Below are 12,510 nucleotides of genomic sequence, written 5' to 3'. Positions count from 1 at the left end.
CTCGTTTACTTTGTCAGTTAGGTCTTTTCACAATATCCTTAGTTTTGATATAAATTTTGGACTGTATGTCGAAGTGATTTTTCTACCGATGCAATAAGGATTTTTTTAGTACGAATCTTAATCAAAAACTTTTTCCACACCATTCCCTTTATCACTTCTGTTTTGTTTTGAGGCAAAAAATATTTACATCGTTCGATTTTGAACTATATGTTGTGAGGTAAATAGTTCTTTTTAGTCACAATGGTTAATTACCTACGTTTATTAATATAAGGAACGATATAGAGTTTAATACATTTCAAATTCTATTTAAGAATAGATTAGGCCTGTTTGACAGGACGAATATTAATCGTAGTGAACTTTTACTTGACGACCTCGGTGGCCCAATGTTTGTACTGTGGGCGCTGATGATGTGATCGCACGTTCGATTCCCGTTAGGACCAATTTGGGAAAGAAATTGTTTTAGATGGGTATAGAGCTGGGTGTTCCATTTAGTGCCCCGTACCGAGAATTTCTTATTTTGAGATCGGGAATTCGTGTAGTTGTCTAGTAAGTATATTATTTTGTTAATATTGCATAAAACTATTTAATAAAACTATGTTTAATTAATATTAAATATTCTGGTTCTCTACTCCCTCAGTGGCCGAACGGTTAGCATTAGACTGGCACGCAGAGGTACCAGGTTCGATTCCCGGCCGAGACAAATATTTGTATGACCTACATTTATTTCTCTCGTGAGTTTGGGTGTAATTTGTGGTTGTCTATGTGTGTGTCCATAGCATCCGCGATACAGGGTTTCCCTAGTGCGTTATTATTATTATTATTATTGCTTGAAAATTAAAAAATTACATTTAAAAGTATTATTAATAGAAATAATAAAGAAAGTATATATATAATAATTGACTGTTTATTTAAATTGAAAACACAGGACCCTGTTTACATTTGCTTTACAATTAAAGATAATCCAATAACGGTATACCATAACACACTCATTACTTTAGCATAATAATTATTTATCAGCTTTGTTAAAGTTTTCAATAATTCTTCATAATATTGTTTAGATTATTATAATATCATTATCGTTAATCTTAATCCTTTAGTCACTTAGCCTTGACCCGCTCACTTACTTCTTGTTAAAGTTTACTTTAATATAGCACTGTAGAAAAACATGTTAGTGAGTCCCAGAAAACAAAAATACATGCGTCTAATCATATCTCATAGGACATTTGTGAATAAAGTATGATGATTTTTCGTGTTGATACCAGTAGTACTGACCTCATGACGAAAAAAGGCACAACTGACAATTTTATGAAAATTGGGGTTTGAATTCGGGATAAGGAAAAATGTTAATCTACCTAGTTTTTTGTAGAAATCTATCTTAATAATTTTTTCAGTACGCTTAAAAAACACAACAGACACTAGCGATCAGATTTCTACCATAAAAAGTCACATTTGACGTTAAAAACAAAACAAAAACCAAAGGAATTTATTTGGTAATATGCGGAACTGTGTGCTTTTTATGTAGTGCACTTACAATGATTACTTCATATATAACACAAAAAGCACAACTGGCTACAATGATAACCTTTACTTCTATTATAAGTCAAGCATTTTTTTATAATATCAAGTGACGGGAAGAATGTCCACAACAATTGTAGTATCACTCAGAGCCTTAAATCGCAAAGATTTGAGGGGCACTGCCACTGCGCCCGTCACCCTGAGACATTAGTTGACAAGTCCCACGTGCCTGTAATTTCATTAGCACCTTACCCTTCAAAACGGGAACATACTGACAATACTGCTTGGCGGCAGAAATAGGCAAGGCGGCAGTACTTCTCTGGACGAACTCTTTCACATGGAGGTCTACTGCTACTAAAACCTACCTGACTTAGATATAATCTAGTCACATTTAAGTTAGTTATGCCATTGAAAATGCAGTAATAATGTCTTTGTTCTACTACTTTCTATATATATGTCATATATTTAACATAAATGAACAACTTCATTATCATGTTCGTAGGTTTTCGCGATAGTTGCACATAGGAAATTAAACTATTCTTTGATTATTATATTGTCACGGCTGATTGTCAGTTATTCGCGACTATAGCACCTGTAAAGGACCTCAAATGTTGGTTTGTTTGAAAAAACAAATTTACGCGATTTAGATCCGAAAACATAGTTTCTTTTCTTGTGTTAAAAAATATTTGGAGTATTTTTTTTATCAGAACAACCTATAAAATTTAAACTCACTTATATTTGAATTTTAAATTTATCCCTTGCGCCTTTCTTTCTTCGATTGCCGAATACATAATTATATCATGATATATTTTTATTATCAATTTTAATGTGAAAAGGATGTATAAAGTAATGTTTACATTAATTAAATGTTATACTTTATACTCGAATACTAGTCATTTAGGTCTTTTCACAACATCCTTCTTTATGAAATATTTTTTATCAGACCAAATTGAAATATAATTCGCAAACCGAATGGTGTTTCCTTTCGACAGGCAGATATTATCTCATAATTACAATTATTTAATTGTTTTAAGTGAGTGTTGCGCGCGCGGCGTCGCGGTGATGTTTTACTCAGGGCCGTACTTAGTGAATGTAATGGCTATTAATTTGCATAAAATAGGTCAGCAGTCAGTGGGACTGGTAATGAAATTTTAGGGACCCTAAATAATATATTTAAGAGAAATAAGACAGCGACTTGTTCGTTCCAGAAGACATTGGATAGATGGACTAAACCTATCCAAATGTTATAACTGCCTCCGTTACTATGACTGCCACTGGGAGAAATATTTGTATGGCCTAGATGTATTTCTCTAGTGAGTTTGGGTGTAATTTGTGGTTGTTTAAATGTGTGTCCATGACACCCGCGATACAGAGTTTCCGTAGTGCGGGGCTATGAATGTGTGGGTTATTATTATTGTTATTATTATAGTGTTCCTAATACGCGTATGATATTCATTGAGTTAATTAATAATGCAATGATAATAATAATAATAAATGTGCCAGACAACCTCACCAAACTAGAGAATTAATACTTTGGGTATCAGAGCAACGGAATTTACTAAGGGGTACTATCCAACCAAACCAGAACTAATTTTCCAAATTGTACTTACATTGAAGGCAATATTTAGCAAGTAAACTAGCAGTGTTTTTAGCACTAATTGCAAAAACGTGTACTACACTTAACACTTATATTTAAGATGTGTTTTTTATTCTGATTACCATATTTTGTATTTATATTCAGTTTGTCCTTTTCTCTTTATATATACACACTGTATTTTTAATACTATTCTGCTCAATTTAATGCAAGCCGTCTTTTATCTTGAAATGATTGTGCATCTAGTTGTGAACCTCAATAAATAAATAAAATACCGGGACATAGTCGTTACTGAAACCACCTTGTCCAGCATCCACAGTGAAAGCCTTCGGGGTACTGAGGTCGTAATTTTTGCTCAAATTGTCCTTACTCAGTTGCTCCTGTACTCTCATACGGATCCTCGTTACTTAAGCTTGAAATCACTTGAAGTATGTTTACATCTTAAGCTACGGAGCTAGTGTAGTACGGACTCACTAGCGAGCATTAATCGTAACCGTTGCATGTTACGGTACCAAAAATCATAATGTGTACGTGGTTCGCGAGCTTGCCACGACCGGCACGCGTGCGATTCATAGTAAGCCTTCGATAACCAGGTACTCAAACTAGGGAGTGAAGACTCTTTCACGCGTACGCGCTAGAAGTTCATTATTCTATCTGTCACGTTACATTTACAGCTGGCTAATGAGTACCTAACGCGTCCCAAAGTCCACGTCAAAAGAGTACCTAAAACCGGCGCTGACCATTGTGCTCTGTTTAGCGATTATTTCAATGTCAGTGAAGCCTTGGCAAGTGGGCCACGCGCACGCGGCGAGCACGACTGCGTCAGATTCCATGGATGTTGTAGACGTTACATTATGTGTATAATTGGCCAGATTGCGTAGCAATATGCTAACACGAATAGCATAGGAAGTACGCGTGTCGTAAGAAGGGAAGCTTCCATTGCTTTGAAATAAGGCTATTTTTGGACTTCCACATAGGAATGTTTTCAATTTTCTACGTCACACAGTTTGATAACAATCGTTTTTATTTTTATGAACTTTCCTTTACTAATTAGCCATAGACACTACATGCCATAAATTTAAAACTTGCTGGAACAAGTCAGGTTTATACTTAGAGAAGGAATCACGACAAATTCTCTCACTATTATGTTTTAAAGTGTAAAAGACTAAGTTGATAGCAAATCTAGAGTTAGAGAGTTAGTTAGAGTTATCCTATTGTAAATTGAAGTAATAATATTAATGTGCTAGACCACCACACCGATTGCCTGGTCTCAAACTAGGGAATTCCCTGTACTATGAGTACCAGAACAACGGAATTCACTCTGGGGCACTTCCTAGAACACCCTGACCAGAACCAATTTAGAAACGTTCATTTCCAATTTGGTCTTACCGGGAATTGAACCAGGGACCTCCTCATCTAGCGCCCACAATATAAACTATTGAGCTACTGAGATCGTAGTATTTCCATTGTATTATGTTTTATATATTTTGATGTGAAACTGAACCAGCGTAGGTGATAAAAACGTTCATAGATATCTAAACATTTTAAACAACTTTATATTAATCAATGCGGGGTGCACCTTCAATTGTTTTCTAAACGAATTACAGTTTTAATCAAATATTATTTTAAATTGATTTTTATCGAACGCTTAAGTCATTTCATGTGTAATGTACTATTTTAAATAAAAGTACTTATTGAATTTGGCTTACGTTTTATTCTTTTACGAGAACGTTGTTCGGAGTACAAACCAGTGCTTGTAGTGTCAGCCGAACAATAATTAAAAAGATCTAAAACACAACTAAACTAATAAAAGGTATTGCCTCATGTTTATAAGTACATACACATTGTCTCCATGTCCAGTTGTTATGTCACGCTGATTACTTGTTTATGAATTAATTTGCAACGAAATAGATAGTTGCAAAAGTCCATTAAAATTCCGTACGTTCATACAAGTATAATTAAATAATAGATATTGTTCTTAGGTATGTAGTTATAGCACTAGGCAATAGTTTAACACAGAACGAGTGTTAATGAAAACTGCGCAACACTAGACAAAATTATATGCATAGAGTTTAATGATTAATGAACAAGTTACTAATATCATCAATTAATTTTAGTACATATTTAAAACCATAGATAGGCGACACTTGGATAAGATAAAAAATATATAAAGTATTGAAATCGCAAATTTGAGGTATGTTATACCAAATAAGAAGTATAAAATGTAAAAAAGAAATGCAAAACTATTTAAACAAAATTTTAGGAACGTTTAGTTTAAATTAATTTACAATAATGATAATTGGTGGAAACTACTGTTCTCACCAATCATCATTATTACATTATTATCACAGCTTACTAGCTGTCGTTTAAAAGATATGCAAATCGAAGGTTTCTCAATGGTATTCTTTTTGATTTGTTAGTTTGCAATAAATTGTATAGATGGATTTCTTTGAATTTATTATTTTGGAGAATAAAATAAGAACGTTGTAGCACTGATTTATACTTTAGAAGTGCAGATTCAGCTTCTTTGTGATTTTATTATATGTATTATTTTAATTTAAGCAGGTTTAATTTTAATTCAAAGTGGCGAGTACGATAAATCGGTAATTTCGTATGTAAACCCCTATTATTACAATTATTCTCTATATAATGTAGTTGTGTATACAGGTTGTTAGGTTGTTGTATGCACACCTTATGTTACATACAATATCTTTAATGCAGGTTGGTTAGGTTATTACTGTGTATTTCATACCAGTTTATTGGGTCTACTTTAATTATAGTGCGTCCTTAACTTAATTTTATACATTACATATTTTCATATATTATAAAGAACGTCCGATTACGGGTAGGTATTTGGCACTCATGATAAAAATAACAAGCGAGAAAATATGTGGATAAAAATATAGGTTGCTCGCACACATTTTCGATTTACTTTTTTTACATAGGTTACCTATATTTGTGACAGAAGTGTATAATGTTAAAGAAGAGAGCCTGATGAAAATTACTTGTTTTCCGAACCTCTCAGTGAAGTATGAAGTAAGCTTTACTTATGTTTTCAAGGTATACCAGAAATCATAATTCATAAGTAATTTATTTGTGGAAACAAGTTGTCTAGAAATTGACAGTAATTAAATAAGTATAGTTTCTGTACTTGGTCAAATGTTAATCGTGCAAACATATTGAAGGAATATTGTCTATTTATTAGCTTGAACTAAGAAGTATAATTAGAAGGTTATAATCAGAAGACTAAACTAGGTATAAATGTATTTTTTAATGACAGTTAATTGGTAATATGGAAACGGAAATAGTGATTTGGTCTATATTAATTATAATGATACTAAAATTTATCTAGACTTCGAAATATTAAAAAAAAATGTAAATTTAATGTATTATTTGATTTACGTCGTACTAGTCTGTGTGGTCCAAATATCACTGTCCTCAAAGAAAAAAAAAATCTAAATATGTGCTATTAAACAAATGTGAAGCGAAAATATTGGCGGGTTTTTATAGTTTCTTTTTTTACACGAATTTTAAGCACCCTCTTTGCAACAAAAAAGTGGTCCCATTTAAATTTGAAGAAAATATTCCACCTCTAAGCGTAGCAAAGAAGGGGATGATTGACTTTTGAGGTTTTTTAGTACTTTGTACCGACATTATTAGTAGTACATTACCTTTTTAAGTTTCATTACTTTTTTTTATAATACTAAGTGACGGAACGAACAAGTCGCACGATATTCGGTAGTCGGTCTTATGGTAAGCGTCACGCCTATCCATAGTAAGTTTATATCTTTTTAAGGTGATGGTTCCATAGCCAATGTTCAATAAATAAATTATACAAACGTCAATGATTTTATACTATTGAAGTTAGTGATTTTTCTTTTAAGAACTCTTAATCTGTGTAGAAAATTACGATTTGTTCGTCCATTTACTTAGTATTATAAAAAAAAAGATTTCAATCGCTAATTACTACTATACCGTATATTTATTAAGGTGCACTTTAAATAATCCTTGAGATGTAATACACTATAATCGCTGTCCACTTGACTACGTTATTCATATCATTATATAGATTTGCTACATCTTATTTATCTAAGACCTACTTACGATACATAGTAATTTGTGAAGTATTCGTTTAAGTGGTTACCAATAAGTCCTTCGTTAAGGCCAATGAAAGAAAGTTTATGGAATTTTAATTCATTTATTGAGTAATCTTACTTGGCATAATTTTGCTTTAAATAATGTCTTCCAGCCCCTGTCCTATTTTATTTGGGATTTTGCGTTTTTTTTTAATAATACCAAGTGGCGGGAGGAAGAAGTCGTGTGCATAGTGCTAAGCGACACGCCTATCCATAACAGTTGCAGAGCCATTCAGGGCTTTAAATCGCAAAGACCTTAGGGGCGCTACGTCACACAGCTGGGTATGAGTCTTCTCGCCACGCTGCCCCAATAATAATAATAACGCACACATTCAACATAGCCCCGCACTGGATAAACCCTGTGTCGCGGGTGCCATGAACAAGCATATAAACAACCACAAATTACACCCAAACTCACGAGAGAAATAAATGTAGGCCATACAAATATTTCTCTTGACCCGGGAATCGAACCTGGGACCTCTGCGTCGCAGTCATGGCTGGCATGGTAAACGTTCGGCCAAGGTTAGGTTAGGTTAGGTTAGGTTAATAAAATTAAATTAAACGCATTTGGATGGCATCTAGACTCATGTCGTCTCTCCATACTCCTCTATCTAAGACGTAGTCTTAAATTTTTAACTGACTTCAAAAAACGGAGGAGGTTCTCAATTCGTCTGTATGTTTTTTTTTGTATGTATGTTACGCGATAACTCCGCCATTTGTGAACCGATATTGATGATTATTTTTTTGTTGGAAAGAGGGTACCTCAGAAGTGGTCCCATTTAAATTTGAAGAAAATATTCCACGTCTAAGGGTGGTAAACTAGGGATGAATTATTTTTGAGGTCGGTTTTTTTAACCGGAGGTTAGGTTATGTAATATGATTTTTCAATTGATGTAAGTTTTAAACTTAGGAAACGATAATCTTAATATATGCTTTCAAACTCGTAAACATTTTTTGAATTACCATCGTCTTATATAAAAATGACGTTAAAAAAAGAAAATACATAACGTTTTTATCAATCTTAACTGAATTTATGTTTAAATGAAAATACCACGCGATTAATTAACTGTGAATGCGGTAGTAACAGTTGTTTTGTACATACAGCGTGTTCTATTATGGTGTGCTTGATTGTTAATATTAATAGAGGCTTAATATATCATTGTTATATATTAGTATAACTTATAGCTGTAGCAGTTGAGCTCCTTAACTGCTTCTGTGGCCGAAAGGTTACCATACCGGACTGCCACGCAGAGGTCCCAGGTTCGATTCCCGGGCCGGGAGAAATATTTGTATGACCTACATTTATTTCTCTCGTGAGTTTGGGTGTAATGTGTGGTTGTCTATGTGTGTCTCCATGGCACCTGCGACACAGGGCTTTCCTAGTGCGGGGCTATGTTGAGTGTGTGCGTTATTATTATTATTCCTTGTGAAAGGGTTCGTCCAGGGAAGTATTGCCACCTTACCTATTTCTGCTGCCAAGCAGAAGGGTGCTGGGGAAATTACAGGCATGTGGGAATTTTCAACTTATGTCTCAGGGTGACGAGTGCAGAGGCATTGCCCCTTAGATCTTTGCGATTTAAATTTCTGAGCGGCACTGCAGCTTTTACCGTTATGTAGGTGTGTCGCTTACCACCAGGCGGATGACTTGTCCTTTCCATCACTCGATGTCATAAAAAATACTTACAGGTTCCTTACCACGATATGCCTTTTTTAACACTAAAAATACAGACTACGGTATTGTAATTAGAAATATAAAAAGTTATACGATTACTTTTTATTTTCTCAAAAAAAGTCTACCAATGGTTTTCTATTTTTCTCTGGAAAGTGATAATAGTTTAGCGTCGCAACTCCTGCTTGACCAAAAAATTGTAAAAAGTAAATAATAATAATGTGCCAGACAACTAAATAATAAATACATAAATATTAGGCAACATTACATTATTCCATATTTAGATCTTCTGATCAAAATGTAAATAACTAAGACACTTGTGTTATGGATATCGGAAATAACGACGGTACCACGAACACCCAGACTCGAGACAATATTGAAAAGTTACTTTTCTATTGACCCGGTCGAAGATCGAACCCGGGACCACAGACACCCACTCGACCAAGGAGATCGTCATCTACACCAATTACGAGTTCTCAAACTAGGGATTATCTATTATGAGTATCAAAACAACGGAATTCACTCCAGTGCACTACACGACAATTTCCAGACTAAATAAATTAATTTCTAAATATCCTGTATAAGTTTGATGATTATGATTATTTATATTATTATTACATTTTTTAATAATTCCCTTTAAATCCGGCTCAGTTTCCAATTTGCATAATAAGAAAGTGATTCGGCTTGTTGCTCAAAATAAAGTGTAAAATATATTTTTATATGTTATGAAGTTGTTGACAAAATCTGTTGACTTCTTGATTGATCTCTCTATCGATCACGTTAAGGTACTCCGTATTATATGTAAATACAATAAACTGGGTGATTTATCGTACTTTTCAGGTTTGTTTTCTCTACCTAATTTCAGTGGCAATTTTTATTATTCAAGTATTCGAGTAAATTATCGTGACATATTTAATAATATTTCAGTTTACTATACTCGAATATTAAATAAAACTTCATGATAATATTAGAAATTGTCACCGAAATTGGACAAAAATAACCTGAAAATTACCCTTTTATTAGCTGACACCAAAAATATATTTTAATTATTCAACATTGTTAATAAATTCTGTAGGTGAGAGGTAAAGATCCTTAAGCCAAATAGTAATTTTAAAATGTATCTTAAGGTAAAAAAATATGTTAAATAAAAAAAACAAACGACGATAGGACTTAATGTGTTTTACCATAGCCTTATTTTTAGCATTCTAAAGCAATGTTTATAAAAACTTTTAAATGCCAAAATATGGACTCAGGGTCCTTTACCTTTCACCTACAGAATGTATCTGTAACAAGATTCGTTACTCTCTATTTTAGGTTCCGTCGCTCCTATTATCCTGAGGCCTACGCAAACGTGTTTAATGAATGACATAGCAATTCTTAGATAAAATATCTGTACCCGTCTTTCTATGGAGTATGAAGAAACTTGGATTTTCATTAGCATCTTTATATATCTGCTTTTAGCAGTACAGCTCTTGTGAAGAGTTTATCCAGGAAAGTACTGCCACCTTACCTTTTTCTGCCACCAAGTATTAATATGAACTGCGTTTTACTTTTGAAGGGTAATTGTACTGGTGAAATTACAGGCTTATGGGACTTGAGAACTTATGTCCCAGTAGCAGTGCCCTTCAGGTCTTTGGGATTTAAAGCTCGGAGTGGCATTGCATCGGTTATGAACAGGCGTGTCGCTCATCACTCTCCAATCTTAAAAAATTTTTTGCGATAATAAAATTACTCATATCGCTTTAATATTATATATTATATTATAAATAAATAAATAAATATTACATTTAATAATATATTTGGACTAAAAATACATATTACCCTGATTTTCAGGTCCCGTGGTATTTCCCCCCTCTCCCCCCGGCGACCCGTCCCAGACCAGCGGTGTGGTGGTCGGCGCATCCGGATTCGGTTTCGTACCACCCGGCTCGCAAGGTAAATCCAATAGACGTTGAATAACCTAGTCAACTGTAGTTAGTACTAATACTTGTACAAGTTCAAGAGCATCTCGAGCTTGACGCTTCCGATTTAAATTCAATTCTATGTCGCTTGCTATCGGAAGGATGCAAAGTCCGAAGTGTCAAGTTTGATGTGCTCTTGTGCTCTTGACTTTACAAATTTAATAGCGCTACCATATTATGACGCTCACTGATATTTGCTGTCAAAACATCGGTAAGGTTACTTTTTACCCGACAGCCCTAGAAGGAGGGTAATGCTTTTCGGGTGTATGTTTGTTTGACCTATATAGTAACCTTAATGGCTTATTGGATTTTGGGATATGATGTATTGCAGATTCACCTTGATCCCCAGGTGTCGTAGCACTTACATATTATACCAAAAAAACAATATGGCGCCCGCCGAACGTATTTTTTTTAAATTCTAAAACACCTAATATGTTATTGACAGTATATACTTCACTTTGGTTTTAAAATGGTAGCACTTATTTTGTTAATTTATTATGCTGTTTTTTGACCCTCAAAAGTTTAGTAAAATTAACATTTTTGATGTTTAGCATTTTTGTGTGCATCATTTAATTATGCCACTCTATTCGTGGAAGGAATTTAGGTCAAGTGAGCCTTAAATAAGATTGGAATTGATATGAACTTTGCGAGAAATGTGCCATTACATGTAATGTATTTCAATTTTTTTTAAACTTTTTTGCACATTACAACATAGTACAAATGGTGGATGTAATGTCATAAGCAGGGATCGGAATAGGTAGAGTTTTTTTACTTAAACTTCGAAGAATATAGATAGAAAATGGGGACTGCCTTACGACAATATTTTTTAGGTCCCTGGACCTTTTTAGGATTGGGGAAATCACTTAATTTGCAACACCATTTTTTCCGAATATTTAGGAAAATTTTGTCAAAAAATTCTAACTTAATACATGTAATTAGAATTATTATAGCTTCAGGATCCCGAAGGAATGTCCATAGATCAACAGTATGTACGTTTGAAATACACATCTTAATAATTCTAAATACATGTATTAAGTTGGAAGTTTTTTGATAAAATTTATCTAAATGTTCGGAAAAATTGGTGTAGCAATAAAACGTCGTGGGTCGGATATGTAATATTGCGGACATAGGATTTTTTTTCACGATACCTCTCTAAAAAAATGAAAATCGAGAAATCCTATTATCTTAATTGAATATTGTCATGTCACATTTTGCCATAAATGTAATAATATAGTAGAAAAAAAAAATTAAATGTGTATTTTTTGTATGGGACCACAAATTTAGTCCCATTGTTACAAAGGCACAAAAAAAGGTTTGGACACGCGTTTAGTGTGCAAATCTATGGAAGATAGGTTTAATAATACGTTTGTAGTGATTCCAAAATAGGATCGACTAATGACTTTGTAACGATGGGGCACTAAAGGTATGGTTCCATACAAAAATTACACATTTTATTTTTTTCCTACTAAACTATTATATTAATGGCATAGTGTGATATAACAATATTTGATTAGGACAATAGGATCTCTCGATAAGCATTTTTTTTAGAGAGGTATTGCGAAAAAAAATCCAATGTCGCAGTATCGCAGATCCGACCCACTGTACGTCGTAAAGATAAATATAGTGTACCTGCCA

The 12,510-nt window shown here is 33.6% G+C and overlaps 1 protein-coding gene across 1 annotated transcript in view; it reads left to right on the top strand.

Moving 5' to 3' along the window:
• LOC113227001 overlaps positions 1 to 12,510 on the top strand; it is a 68,267-nt gene that overhangs the window by 40,221 nt on the left and 15,536 nt on the right. Inside the window, exon 4 of the mRNA XM_026459854.1 lies at positions 10,748 to 10,849. Within this exon, the coding sequence (XP_026315639.1) occupies positions 10,748 to 10,849 (102 nt within the window). The remainder of the gene's footprint in view (positions 1 to 10,747; positions 10,850 to 12,510) is intronic.

Source organism: Hyposmocoma kahamanoa, unplaced genomic scaffold (genome assembly GCF_003589595.1).
Source record: "Hyposmocoma kahamanoa isolate Upper Pololo Valley unplaced genomic scaffold, ASM358959v1 202, whole genome shotgun sequence".
NCBI classification, from domain to species: Eukaryota; Metazoa; Arthropoda; class Insecta; order Lepidoptera; family Cosmopterigidae; genus Hyposmocoma; species Hyposmocoma kahamanoa.
This window is presented reverse-complemented; position numbering and strand designations above follow the sequence as displayed.